Source organism: Hibiscus syriacus, unplaced genomic scaffold (assembly GCF_006381635.1).
Source record: "Hibiscus syriacus cultivar Baekdansim isolate YM2019G1 unplaced genomic scaffold, ASM638163v2 tig00110833_pilon, whole genome shotgun sequence".
Taxonomy (NCBI): Eukaryota; Viridiplantae; Streptophyta; class Magnoliopsida; order Malvales; family Malvaceae; genus Hibiscus; species Hibiscus syriacus.
Window position 1 is genome coordinate 31,735 of NW_024062884.1, and position 13,142 is coordinate 44,876.

Consider the following 13,142-nt stretch of genomic DNA (forward strand, 5'->3'; position numbering starts at 1 on the left):
GGGGGTTTATATCATCTCATAAATAAAAATGGTTAAACCAAGAGTTTAGCCATTGAACTTCCTGCACTTCATAAAACGGTCTACCAACTTTAAAATTTTATAATTTAACCCACTGTTTCTTTCAAAATACCAAATTAAATCCATCACTTTATAATTTCTAAATCTTAGCCCCTAAATTGGGGTGTTACAGAGGTCACATTCTGGGTGGTAGTAAGGGACAGGGGAATGGTATCATTGGGAGCTGGCTCGGTTTCAACCTCCATTAAAGGGGCAAAACGAGAGGAACTAGGAGTCACATTATTCTTCTGAATGGCAGGTTGATTGTCTTTACGTTGCACTCTTTGTTGTCTTTTCTCAACGAGCATCCAAGGGCCGTAAGGTTCCTGCAGGACAGATAGAGTGGGGGGTGGTACATGAGCGGGATCATTATTTGCATAGCTAGTACTATTATTTGATATATCCGGGAATAGTTCATTCGTGCGTCCGTATATGCCACAGTTAAAGTAGACAACATGTAGAACCTCATACTCAACAAATTGAATTCGACCATTGATTTCTAGCTTTGATATGAGCGGCTTATTCAAGTTCAAAGTGGCAACCATTCAAGCGAAGCACCCTTTTCTGCAATTATCGGTTTGATAATCAATCTTTATCACGTTACCAATCCTTTCACCAATGGCTTGAATCAGGCTCCTTCTATACCAATGGGGAGACCGGGAAGTTTCACCCAATCCATGATGCAGCTTGGATGAGATTGAGAGGGGGCGAATCTATAGACCAGGGCTCAACCGTAAGATAATGGTCGAAGATTACCCACAGACCATCGGTTAGAACCGATAGGTAATCCGATCTTATAGAGAATTTAAGGAGAAAGTGGTTATTCTCAATGTCAATTAGCTTGAGGGAGTGCTAGGTTTCCACTTGGAGAGGATCTGATTGTGGAGTGTGTTGGATCCAATTCTTCGGCCAAGAATTTTGACGACAAGAGTGAGGTCCATACTTTTGAGTGCAATGTTGTGAACCCAATCAGGAAATTTAATAAAAGGAATTCCGTTTGACTCACCGACTTCAACATAATCTTCAAATAAGTCAATGTCATTGTCATCAAGCGAGATCAGGTCTTCTTCGTGTGAATCTGTGTTGGGTCCAACGACTTTATCCCGGTAAGATGGAGGAGGTGGGGCGCTACTGGTATCATCGCAGTCCATAGAGGAAGGGGGAACGAGGGATTATCAGGCGACACTTCATCGCGCTGATGCTAGCGCTTGGGGGTCTGCTCATCGACTGTGGCCTTGAGGGATAGAAATCATAGGTTTAGGGCAAAAGATTTAAGAAAGTGGTTATGATCTTAGCCACCTTATATATATCACGTCTAAATTGTGATAATAATTTTTAAATTGTTTTAAGTAAATTTTTAATCATTTATTTATGCAATTATATTTTATTATCCAATTAGGATGTACTGTTGACAATTTTAAAAAGAAATATTAACTGAAATGTTTAGTGTAATTTAAATTTTATAAAAAAATTAATTATTAACTTTTATTGAATTATTTATTTAACTATTAAATTTAATTAATTATTATTATTTAAAAAAAATCACGTCGAGGTGGTGAGAGAAGGAAATCCACCCACCTATCCTATGTGATTCCTAAACAGCAGCTGGCGGGCATATTACCAACAAATAATTAAGGTAAATTACGTATTTAGTATTTAAATTATTAATTTTAGTCTGTTTAATATTTAAATTTAAATATTTATTTTATTGCATCTCTTAAAAGTTTAACGTTATATTTTAAAAAATTAGTAGTTTAGGTACTAAAATATATTAAAATTGATAGTTTAGTTATTAAAAGCATTAAGTTTTTAATAATTAGATACTAAAATGAAATAAAAATTAAACATCAGATATGATTTTAAAAAAAACTAAAAATTTAAATATTAAAAAAATAACAATTTAAATATTACTAAAATGAAATAAAAATTGATAATTTACCCAATAATTAATTAGTTGTATATAATATGTGTGTATATATCATTACCTTGACTATCGAATTAACATAAAGCAAACAAGAATCTCCAGCTTGGCCTAGGAGGTGTATGCTCCCAGTTCCAGCCACGTAAGTGTTGTAGGTTGAATTCATAAAAAAGGGTAACATATACAAATGGTCACTGAACTTTTTAAATGATTGTATTTAGATAAAAAAATATAGATCCCAAAAATTGAGTGACCGACGGGATAGTTTACCCAATAATTTAATATGATTTATTTAAAAACATCAATTGACATCATAAATATGGTCATTTTATACAATTAATTTTTTCTTCACATTTTAAAAAAAAATAAAGAGAACACCAAAAACTAGGGGTGTTCATTCGGTTAAAACGGTGGTCGACCGAATCGAACTACCCTTAATCGAATTAACCGAACTTTTTTTTAACCGTTAACCGAACCGAACTTTTTTTTCAAACATATTAACCGAACCAAATTAATTTCGGTTAATTCGGTTAATTTTCGAATTAACCGAATTTTTTTTAAAATTTTCTAATTTATATAAAAATTAAATGTTTTTAATTCAAAAAAAGTTTATAATTAATTTAAATAATATATAATTATAAAATAAAAATTTCAGATAAATTTTTTTAATTAATTAATATTGATTTAGATTTAAAAGTTATTGGATCTTAAATTATTAATTGAGTTTTAAATTGTTTGGGCTTAGCCCAAATGTTATATATAATATATTTAATATTTTTTAATTAAAAAAACAGTTTACAATTAATTTAAATAATATATAATTATAAAATAAAAAATTTACATAATTTTTTTAATTAATTAATATTGATTTAGGTTTAAAAGTTATTGGATCTTAAATTATTAATTGGGTTTTAAATGGTTTGGGCTGAGCCCATATATTATATATAATATATTTAATATTTAAAATTTAATTTCGGTTAACTCGGTTAATTAACCGAATTCGAACCGAATTAACCGTTAACCGAATTCTAAAAATTTTCTTAACCGTTAACCGATCGAACTAATTCGGTAACCGAACCGAATTAACTAAACTAATTCGGTTCGGTCGGTTAACCGAATTAATTCGGTTATTTGAACACCCCTACCAAAAACTGAATGATATTTTAATATTTATTGTCTTAGAATTTTTAAAATATATATTATCACTGCAAGTATCTTAAATTAATAAAAATAAATAAAGAGAAAAAAAAAAGATATGCTACATCTTACATGTTTAAAGAAATAAATGAAAAGAAAATAATATCAAGATTAAAAATAACTGACCCTTATTCTCATATATAATGGGGTAAGGGAGAGGTAGGATAGTAGACTGCCCCCAACGCCAGATTAAGAGCAACTTCCGTGGGAGACCTTCAAATTATGAATTGCGGTGTAAGTACTAAATCCTAAAAAAAGTTAGTGAATGAACCTCTTTTTGAATTTAACAAAAAGAAGAAAGAAAATGTACCAAATCCATGTAGTATTTGAATTTTTAAATTTTGGTTCCTTTAGTTTTAATTTTAAGAATTTAGCCCATCTATTTATGTAATTTAGAAATTGAAGTCCAATCAATAATATTATTAACTTACTTCTATTAAATTTGAATAATTAATTTCCAAGCACGAACCAACTTACCTCAGTGGTTAAAGGAATCGTTATTGTTCCTTGAGATAACGGGTTCAAGCACCAGTGACTACAACAGGATGATTGAGCGTTCATTGTCAAATAATTGAGAATATTTAGAATATATATTACTTTGTAATCACTTTAGATAAAAAAATCTATTAACAATATTATCAAACTTTAATTTTTAAATAAGACAAAGTAGAGAATCAAATACCTAAAAATATAAGCCAGATGGATTAAATTTCAAAGTTCCTAAAACTAAAGAGACTGGAACATAATAAGCCAAAAGAAATTTGAATTTACTCTTACTATGAACCGGCTGGGTCGATACTTGTGATGGAGCTATAAGATAAATTTACATTAAAATACATCCCCAACTATCCTCCTACCTTACTCCACATCGCCATTAAGAAAGTTATCAGGGATAACATAGTCATTTCACCACAAAACCTCAAAATGCCCCCCAAAATTTCAACGAAACACTTCACCGGAGCGCCAACCTCCAGCTTTACTTTTGTCATCACAAGAAGAGTGAGATCTACCAAAAAAAAAATCCAAAGGGTTAAAAGAAAATCCTAATTCACTTTCCTTCTCAATCTCCTCGTTTTGATTCGATTCGAATCGAGAGCTTAATAACGATGGGCGATTTCAACCTCGCTCTGGTAATCGTCGCCATAGTCGTTTGTGTGCTTGTGTTCATTTTCAATGTCTACCTCCTCGTTAATTACCAGCACCCGGACGACGCCAACCAAGCCTATTTTCCCAAATTCGTCGTCGTTTTGGGACTCTCCGTTGCCGCCATTTCCATACTCATGTTACCGGCCGATGTCGCCAACCGGCAGGCTTGTAGACACGCGATATACAACGGCGCGTGCAATCTCACCTTGCCTATGAAAGATCTCTGGCTCGCCATTTTCATCGTCGACGCCGTGCTCGTTTTCTTCGTAATTCCCTTTGCAATGTTCTTCTACGAAGGGGACCAGGATAAGTATGTGCTTCTAGGACTTTGATGGTTAAAAATTATTTGATTATATTGATGCATTGCTCTATTCTTATTTTTTTTATCTATTTGGTTTTGATTGCAGGAGTGTTGGCAAACGGATAAAGAGCGCGTTGCTATGGGTGGTGACAACTGCAATAGTTTGTGCTCTCTTGCTTGGCATACTATATGGTTGAGTTATCCTTGTGTCTCTTTTTCAATAATTTCATTAGCATTTCTCTTTAAATCAAAACTTTTTGCGTGCCATTGAAGTACTGAGGTTTAAGTTAATTTAGGAATAGGACCATGATATTGAGCATTGCAATACTCTGTTAATGTTTTGAATATAAATTCTGATTTAAGGTGTTTTTATGATTAGAAGATCTTAGCAAATATTTTAAACGGATTTGCGCGCTAGAGCTAGTGCTTCCATTGGGCGGATAACTAAACAACTCGTTTTGCATTTCTTGAGATTGTTTGTTTGCATACTTTCTGGCTATAGTATAGAACTCATACCAATGATTTTATCACTTTGAATGGTATATCAGGTCTAGTTGGAAAGGTAGATTTTTCTGTTAGGCACCTATCTTCTGCGACTACTAATTTCCCAAGCAATTGGGATTTCACCAAGAGTCATCCATGTATTGGTGGAGCTGGAGCACAGTCGGTTAGTAATCCATTTACCTATTTAAATTGCAATGAATCCTTTCTTTGTTCTGTAGAATATTCTTGTTTGTCTCATTATTTTACCTTCTCTTCCATCATATTCCTTTTGTTACAGTGCTCTGCATATACTGCAAGTGCTTCATCTGAAAAAACATGGACTATGCGTACTACATTTCCAGAATATGTTGTCGCTCTTGCTACAATTGTTGGATCTCTTCTTTTCTCGGTAAATTCTTTGCAAATTTTAATATATGTTATATTTTGTTTAGAATTTAGATAGCAACTCTAGCTTGTAAATTTTTACATTTTTTTTCTGTTGGAATATATTGCTTACATCTTGAAATTTTTGGTTAGATATTTGGTGGTGTAGGTATTGCTTGTTTGCCTCTTGGGCTTATTGCTTCATTTATCCACCGTCCAAAAGCTGTCATCACTCGCTCACAGTATATTAAGGTTGTTATTTATATTGCTTATGATGCAGCATCCTGCCATATGAAACCAGGCAATGCATTAGGAAGATTGTATTTACATTTCAAACTGTATTTTCTCATAGTTTTAGTTGTAATTGGTATTGTAGGAAGCAACTGAACTTGGTAAAAAGGCAAGAGAACTGAAGAAAGCAGCTGATGCACTTCATCAGGAAGAAAGAAGCGGTTCTAAGGGTAGAAAGTGGCGTAAAAATGTTAAGGCTGTGGAAAAGGTCCATGCAAAGCCCTACATTTCCATTTTCCATTGAATTATATTTTGTGCTATTCTATATGATAACAATTATGTTGACCAGCCAGCTTTATTAATCAGTAGTAGACCCCTCTAGTTCTGTGTTATTTTTCAGTTTGAGTGTTCCTATTTAACTTAAAGATCTGATTAATTCAACAGTTTGGCTTGTGTTATAATAGTTATTATTCTTAGATAAGTTATATTTTGACCATGATATTAACTTGTGGCATTTTCTTTTGTTGTTTCTTAGTAAAGAGTTGAAGTTAAATAGTGAACATTGATTTAGGGGAAGTTAAAATAGTCATCTAATGCTGTTTTCACATACTTTGGCATTGTTCAGTATCCATTGCTATTGATACTGTTACGTTCTTGATTAAAATTTTCAGGAGTTGCTTCAGCTGGAAGAAGATGTAAAGCTATTGGAAGAGATGTACCCTCAAGGAGAAAAGGTATCTAATATGAATTACTGGACTTCTCGTATGCATGACACTTGGTTATGGTCCCATCCCCCTTTTCCGCTCCTCCCCCTTCTGGTATTAATTCCCTTGCCATGACATTTCAGGCTGAAACATCCTGGGCCTTGACTGTTCTTGGATACTTGGCAAAACTTATTTTGGGAATCCTAGGGTGAGTGACAATTCCTTTTCTTTTTACCTATAGACTTTTTTTTAATCCAGAGCTGTATTATTGTTGTGAATTAGCAATTGAGTTTGGATAATTTTATGCTCTTTATGGATGTCAGTGCTTAATTTGAATAAGCTATAATTACAGTATATTTTAAAATGTGAGCTTTATTTATGCATCAAATAGAAATAAATTGATGCTGTTCTTAGACTAAGGGGTTATAATAGACCTGTTGAGACATTTGCATCCATTAAACTGATGATATTGGCCTCTGACTTACTGAAAGGAGTTATATAACTTGCAATTTGCCCTGCACTGTGTTAGGTTAATTGTTTCAGTGGGATGGGTTGCTCATATTGTCATATACCTTCTGATTGATCCACCACTGCATCCCTTACTGAATGAGGTTTTCATCAAGCTGGATGATATATGGGGTAATTTGTAAACCATTTTGAAGCTTGTTTCTTCCTATTTTGCTTTTAAACTTTAAGGAGATATATTGTATATTTTGTCAGGTCTTTTGGGTACTGCAGCATTTGCATTCTTTTGCTTCTACCTTCTGCTTGCTGTGATAGCCGGTGCAATGATGCTTGGTCTGAGATTAGTTTTCATTACTATTCATCCTATGAAGTAATGAGTTTTGTGTTGATGCTATTTTGGTTAATTTCCTATGATTGGGTAAATCACCAGCTACCTGATATATGTTTAATGGACTTCCATAGGTGGGGAGGTACACTGATGAACTCTTTTCTGTTCAATGTGGCACTTATTCTTTTGTGCTCAATAAGGTTGGTGACTTTGCTCATTTATTCAAATCTTGTTTCGTGTTATGTCAAGGCGCCTGCTATTAGATCATCATTGAAATTGTATCTCTGTTTTTGCGTGGTTTTTGAAAATTGTATTAGGGAATTATTTGCTTGCTATATAAATCGAACTTGTTTTCAACATTCTGTATTTGCAACTTCAGTGTCATACAGTTCTGTTCTACAGCATTTGGGTACTATGCTCAAGCAACCGCTGCCCAGGAAATATTCGGCCATACTTTGCAGTCTCTTCGTGGAATTAAATATTTGTACAAGTGAGTAAATAATGTTTTCAAATCCCAGTTTTATCCTAACCAGACATGTAGGTATTTAATTGTACCCTACTGATGATTGTACGGTCGTTACAGGTACAATGTGTTCCAAATCGCATTCCTCGCTCTAGCAGGGTTGACCTTCTTATATTATGTTGCCTTTGTAAGTTTCAGCTACCTTTAATTCTCTCTCTTCTTTTCACCTTTTTTTTCTTCTGAGGAATTGTCTCCGTGTGCTCGTTAGATTTCAAGGTCCGATTTCTGTGTTCTGTTTGGACATTTCAGGGCTGGAGAAGAAAAAAGCCTAGCGGCAAATTCCAACTTTTGTCCTAAGAATGTTTTCCGTAGAAGATGATGCACTCTCTCGAGGCATCAGAATTCTCTGTTTATCATCCCTTTCGGAGTGCGTTTCATATGCTCGGACGACCACAGCCTGATTTTGCCGTAACGTGGAAGGTAGGTAAATCCCGTCCGAGTTAAATTTGGTTTGCCTGAAATAGGAGCACGAGAGTGCTGCTAGTCTGCTACTATTCTTTTAATGCTTGCTTTCCTCGCCTTTTGTATGCATGTATGCACTAATTTTTTAATTTGATTAATGCTTCCACATTTTGGCTTGGGCATCTAATTGAGGTATCCTTGAGAGTTGACTCGACTCGTGGGAATTGGGTTTGTCGAACTTGTTTTCATGCATTTGTAACGACAAAAAAAGAATTAATGAACAAATTCGTTGTTTGGTTGGAATCATACGAAGACTCTCCAATAATGCCTCACTAAAGGAGACAAGATTTTATGTTATTTTATGTTAAGATCGTGAATTTTTAAGAAGTTATATTAACGTTTTGGGTAAATTATAAATTTAGTAATTGAGTTATCTTATCACTCTTATTTTATTCACTGAATTTTAAAACTATTAATAATTAAACTTTATATATTTAATTTTTATCACTTTAAGATGATATGAATTATTTTGTTATTATTTTCATATAAAGTTATATTTTATTAATACTTTAATATCATATAGGATTATGATAAAAAATAAATTTACAAAGTCTAAATTATATCTTTAAAATTTAGACTCAAGCCTTAAGCCTCCAAATTATTTTTAGAGAAAATAATCTCAGTGATCGAAAATGTCTTATAATATACGATTTTGACCAACTTTTTTTTCGATTTTTTTTCGATTTGCCAAAATGACCAACAAAATCGTAACGCGATAATACAAAATCGTAACGCGATTCTGACTATCGCAACGCGATTCTCCAAATTTGTTGCGGTAGTCGAAGGTATTGTATTTGTTTCTTAAGAATTTTCTCTAAAAAGATAATATTCGCGCAGACGTGTCGAAGACACGTATTACCACGAACACGACCACGACCACGACCACGACCACGACCCGACCCGACCCGAGACGGGACGGCGGCGGCGGCGGCGGTGCGCGAGAGTCCCCCTTGTTCTCTTTCACTCAACAAGGAAGTGGAAAATCCAAGCCTTAAATACCCATTCCCAATAGTGTTTCCAATACTATGTGGGATTGATCATTGCAAACACTTGGGAATCTTTTACACTATCGCAACACATTCTTTCTTGTTTCAAACTCCACGTGAATTTGGAATAGTTAAAATGTAAACTTATTTTGGATTTTTCACTATCGCAACACTTTTTCACTATCGCAACAACACGTTTTTCAAACTCTCGCAACACATTTTAACTATCGCAACACATTTTTCAAAATCGCGTTGCGAATCTTACAATCGCGTTGCGAATCTGGATATTCGCGTTGCGAATCTGGATATTCGCGTTGCGAATTTGGAAACTGAGTTGAAAAATTAGAGTTCGCGTTGCGATTTTGTTGGTCATTTTGGCAAATCCAAAAAAAGTTGGTTAAAATCGTATATTATAAGACATTTTCGGTCACTGAGGCTATTTTCTCTTATTTTTAACCTCTAAAGATCAAATTATAACCCCGTCCCATCCTCCCTACCATCAGTGGATGGTGACTCTAGGGTATTGCCAAAAAAACTGAGGGTAAATTATAAATTTGATAATTGAATCTCTCTCTCCTATTTTATTTATTGTACTATAAATCTTTTTATTTTTCTCATTGAACTTAATACATTGAATTTTCCTTGTTACTCAGATGTTTTCTCACTAACGAGGTTATAAATGAGCTTTTATATAGATGCAAAATGACATGGTTTTGGTGAAAATTTTGTTTTTATTTATATATTTTATAAAAATGACATTGTTTTAACACCGTTAACTATTTAACGGAAATTACAAAAAATCCAATGTATTAAGTTCAGTGAGGTGAATTTTTTTAAAGTTTAGTAAGTAAAATAGGAGAGAAAGTAATGTTTAGTGATGAAATTTGTAGTTTACCAAAAATAGAATTCCGAATCTATTTTTAGTTCTAAAGTTGTATATGATTACGTGAGCTATTTTCTACCCATTTATCAACATGGAAATTTGCAGAGCTTGAAGTAACTTCGCAATTAGAAATTGTCCAGCATATTTATGGAATATGACAATTAGCAGCTTGGTTTACATGCAATGCTCAATTGCTTGGAAGAGGAACTAGGATCACCTCTCTATTCACATTTTCTGTAAAGTAAACAGATGCCATAAAAATTTAAAAAAAAAACCGACGCCTAATTATCCTAGGATTTTGCATTTTTCAAACTTTAAAAATTTACTCTTTTCTCTGTTTATTTTTAAAAAATATTTTTTACAAATTCGATTTAAGAATTAAAGTCTTATTGATAACATTATTAGAAAAACAGAGAGACTAAATTTCAGAAGATCGAAGAATACCGAGGATGGTGAGGGCATCCTACTTTGGGTTGTGGTTGGATTTCAAGTTCGAGACGTTTATGGTCTCCCCATCTCGACTTACGAGATCATAGACCGAATCATCTCCGAATTCAATTGGCAATGAGGTGCTGCATAAACTTGGTTCCCAATCTGCCTCTTCCATGGCTTTCAATATCTTTTTAGCCACCAACTTGCTCCCCTCGGAAGAGAAATGGATGCCATCCCTATTATCACGTATCAACTTTTCATTAAGAAAATACGGACATGGACGAAGTGAAAACAAAAATGATCATTCTGGGGTTTTTGTGAAAAGCAAACTTACGTAAAGCAAGTAGTCATCCAGTCATGTCTTTGCTGGATTGCAGTCCAGAGATCAACACATTTTATGCACACTTCTTTGCATAGCTTTACACAAGCTTCGGAATAAACCCGGCTGCCTTCATTGGTTCGACCCGTGATACCGATGGTTTCGTGTAATTGTTCCTCGTTCACCGGTGGAGTGCTAAGAAAAATGATACGTGTCTTCTCCGATAGGCCCTGAAGATCAAATCATAAGTGACAATCAATCAAAGGTGCCCATGGTTTTATACCAGATGAACGATCAATCAAAGGTGTTCGTAGTTTACTTGGGTAATAAGGAAGTATCATCTTTAGGTATTCCTAATTTACTTTGGTAACAAGCATACATAAATAGAGTGATTAAAACTTAGTTTAATTCTAACTTGAATCCACAAATCTGATTTGATCTCTTCGAATATGTTATACGTCCGTCAAAGGTCCTCCGCATCTCAACGTTTCCGGAGAACTCTTCCACAACCAATGTTCTAGGAGAATATCTATGGAGAAAGAGCCTCTGGAAACCTTACACCTCGGAAAGCAATAACCTTACGACACTACATCTGACAGCCACATGCCCACGTGATCTTTCAGAACAAAACCTGCTGTTAAATATCTACTTAGCCTGCTAACCTACGAGTAGTAATAATAATCCTATGTTTGACACTAGCCCTAAGAGTCACTATAAAACTTCTCCAACAACACCGAGAGAAGGGATGAAACCAAATCACTCACATTCATCTCTTCTCTATTTCTTAATAGAGAAAATATTTCGATACTTGCCAGCAACCGTCTAACCACCGACTATAATTTTCCGCCAAAATAAGAATGATATCTTATATTCGTTCTCATCCACAAACAAACTCAATTTGACCATAAGAGGAAAAAATCAAATTCATCAACCCGAATCCAAAACTAACACGAGTACGAAACATGAACTATTGAAGATAAAATATTACCTGGAGATGCATAGCAATCTTCTTCATGTTGTCAACATATTCAGGAAGAGGTACATGGGGGCCAAGGCCAGATGGGTGGGGTTCAATTGAGTCATTGCCACCAAAGTAAACTATCACCAATGAAGGTTGTACAACACCATCCTTCATTCATATATGTTAATTAAGCAATTTCATTTTAAACTTTTGAGAATAAAGGGTCAAAAAATACATATGAATTCATCCACAAAAAGCATACTATACCTGTGGAAAGACTTTGGTTAGAACCTCTAAAGCACGCCTCGAGTTCCACCCTGCGTATCCTCTCAGTACTACGTCTGCCTATGTTCCATTACACGTAATTATGGTTTTCACAACACTCGGAGAATTTCAACGTATCAATAATTTTATATATACTCGTCTATGTTATATACCTTGCGAGCATATGTATGAGCAAGAATGGCACCCCAGCCTTCGTTGCCGAAACTAAACTGAACGATGGAAGATCCGAAGAGAACGAAGAGAGGTCTGCATGGACCAACCATGTCTATAGGCTCTTTCTCTTTCTGTTGTTGTTGTTGTTGTTTCAGGCAAGAGTTAAAGTCAGTTGTATGTTCTTTTATTGGTTGGGTTTACATTTTTATATTGAGATTGGAATTCAGTTCAATGGATGGGAATTGAGGAGCCTTTGGCTTGGATGGTTCGGAGGCAGTCGTCAGTTGTTTAATAAGTAATAACCATTTAATTCTTGAAGAAGTAGCTAGCAATGGTGGAAAATCATTCATAGTTAATGGTTCATTTGCTTCATAATTACGGGCTTAAATGCTCTGTTTGAGACCAAATTTAGATTGATAAAAATAAGCCTTTTGTTTCTTGGTATAATGACAAATCTGGTCCTTAATTTTATATATTTCTTTTATCAATTTAATCTTAATTTTAAGCTAAATTTGGCCTTAAATTTCTTAGTCAAATCTAAAGGAAAAGATAAATTATCTACGTGTCAATGTTAAAATTAGCTAGATTTGTGTAAATAATCATATAAACTTTGCGACTGCAATTTATTGTGAGAGGTAGATTAAGTTCTCTAAAATACATAAATTCTGAATAAAGTTTACAACTTGAATATGACTGCGCGATAGGTTCCTCGTCGATCCCTCTACTAACATGTGCACGGAAACAAATCTGAACGTTGAGTTCACAATCTCTGTGCCACACTAATAACTATTCTATACTACATGCATTCATTACATGAACATGCTAGCAAGTGGAGACATGGCACACAAATGCATTCAACAACATGTTGAGGCAAGTCTAGTGGTGTGGTTGGAGGAATTTTATGCATCTTAGGACGACACC

The 13,142-nt window shown here is 34.3% G+C and overlaps 2 protein-coding genes across 2 annotated transcripts; one reads left to right on the top strand and one right to left on the bottom strand.

Moving 5' to 3' along the window:
- Positions 1 to 4,158: 4,158 nt before the first annotated feature.
- Positions 4,159 to 8,448, top strand: LOC120142989 (LIMR family protein At5g01460-like). Its single transcript, XM_039157421.1, has 14 exons — positions 4,159 to 4,631; positions 4,729 to 4,814; positions 5,171 to 5,289; positions 5,404 to 5,514; positions 5,643 to 5,741; positions 5,866 to 5,988; positions 6,392 to 6,454; positions 6,568 to 6,632; positions 6,954 to 7,063; positions 7,145 to 7,259; positions 7,352 to 7,417; positions 7,597 to 7,707; positions 7,801 to 7,867; positions 7,990 to 8,448. The coding sequence occupies exons 1-14, from the start codon at positions 4,282 to 4,284 to the stop codon at positions 8,035 to 8,037; spliced, it is 1,533 nt and encodes a 510-aa protein (XP_039013352.1). The 5' UTR covers positions 4,159 to 4,281; the 3' UTR covers positions 8,038 to 8,448.
- A 2,086-nt stretch (positions 8,449 to 10,534) lies between these two features.
- LOC120143108 (GDSL esterase/lipase CPRD49-like) lies at positions 10,535 to 12,354 on the bottom strand. The gene is made up of 5 exons (XM_039157519.1): positions 12,221 to 12,354; positions 12,051 to 12,128; positions 11,811 to 11,951; positions 10,838 to 11,052; positions 10,535 to 10,739 (listed from the first exon to the last, which is right to left on the bottom strand). The coding sequence occupies exons 1-5, from the start codon at positions 12,329 to 12,331 to the stop codon at positions 10,535 to 10,537; spliced, it is 750 nt and encodes a 249-aa protein (XP_039013450.1). The 5' UTR covers positions 12,332 to 12,354.
- Between the last annotated feature and the right edge of the window lie 788 nt (positions 12,355 to 13,142).

Bases quoted from the DNA above. Each gene is read 5' to 3' on its own strand.
- LOC120143108 (XM_039157519.1), bottom strand. From the start codon at position 12,331: ATGGTTGGTCCATGCAGACCTCTCTTCGTTCTCTTCGGATCTTCCATC. The intron at 12,129-12,220 runs GTATATAACATA...AATGGAACATAG, and splicing joins CTCATACATATGCTCGCAAG to GCAGACGTAGTACTGAGAGG. The intron at 11,053-11,810 runs GTAATATTTTAT...TTTGATCTTCAG, and splicing joins AGATTGCTATGCATCTCCAG to GGCCTATCGGAGAAGACACG.
- LOC120142989 (XM_039157421.1), top strand. From the start codon at position 4,282: ATGGGCGATTTCAACCTCGCTCTGGTAATCGTCGCCATAGTCGTTTGT. The intron at 4,815-5,170 runs GTTGAGTTATCC...ATGGTATATCAG, and splicing joins CTTGCTTGGCATACTATATG to GTCTAGTTGGAAAGGTAGAT. The intron at 5,989-6,391 runs GTCCATGCAAAG...TAAAATTTTCAG, and splicing joins ATGTTAAGGCTGTGGAAAAG to GAGTTGCTTCAGCTGGAAGA.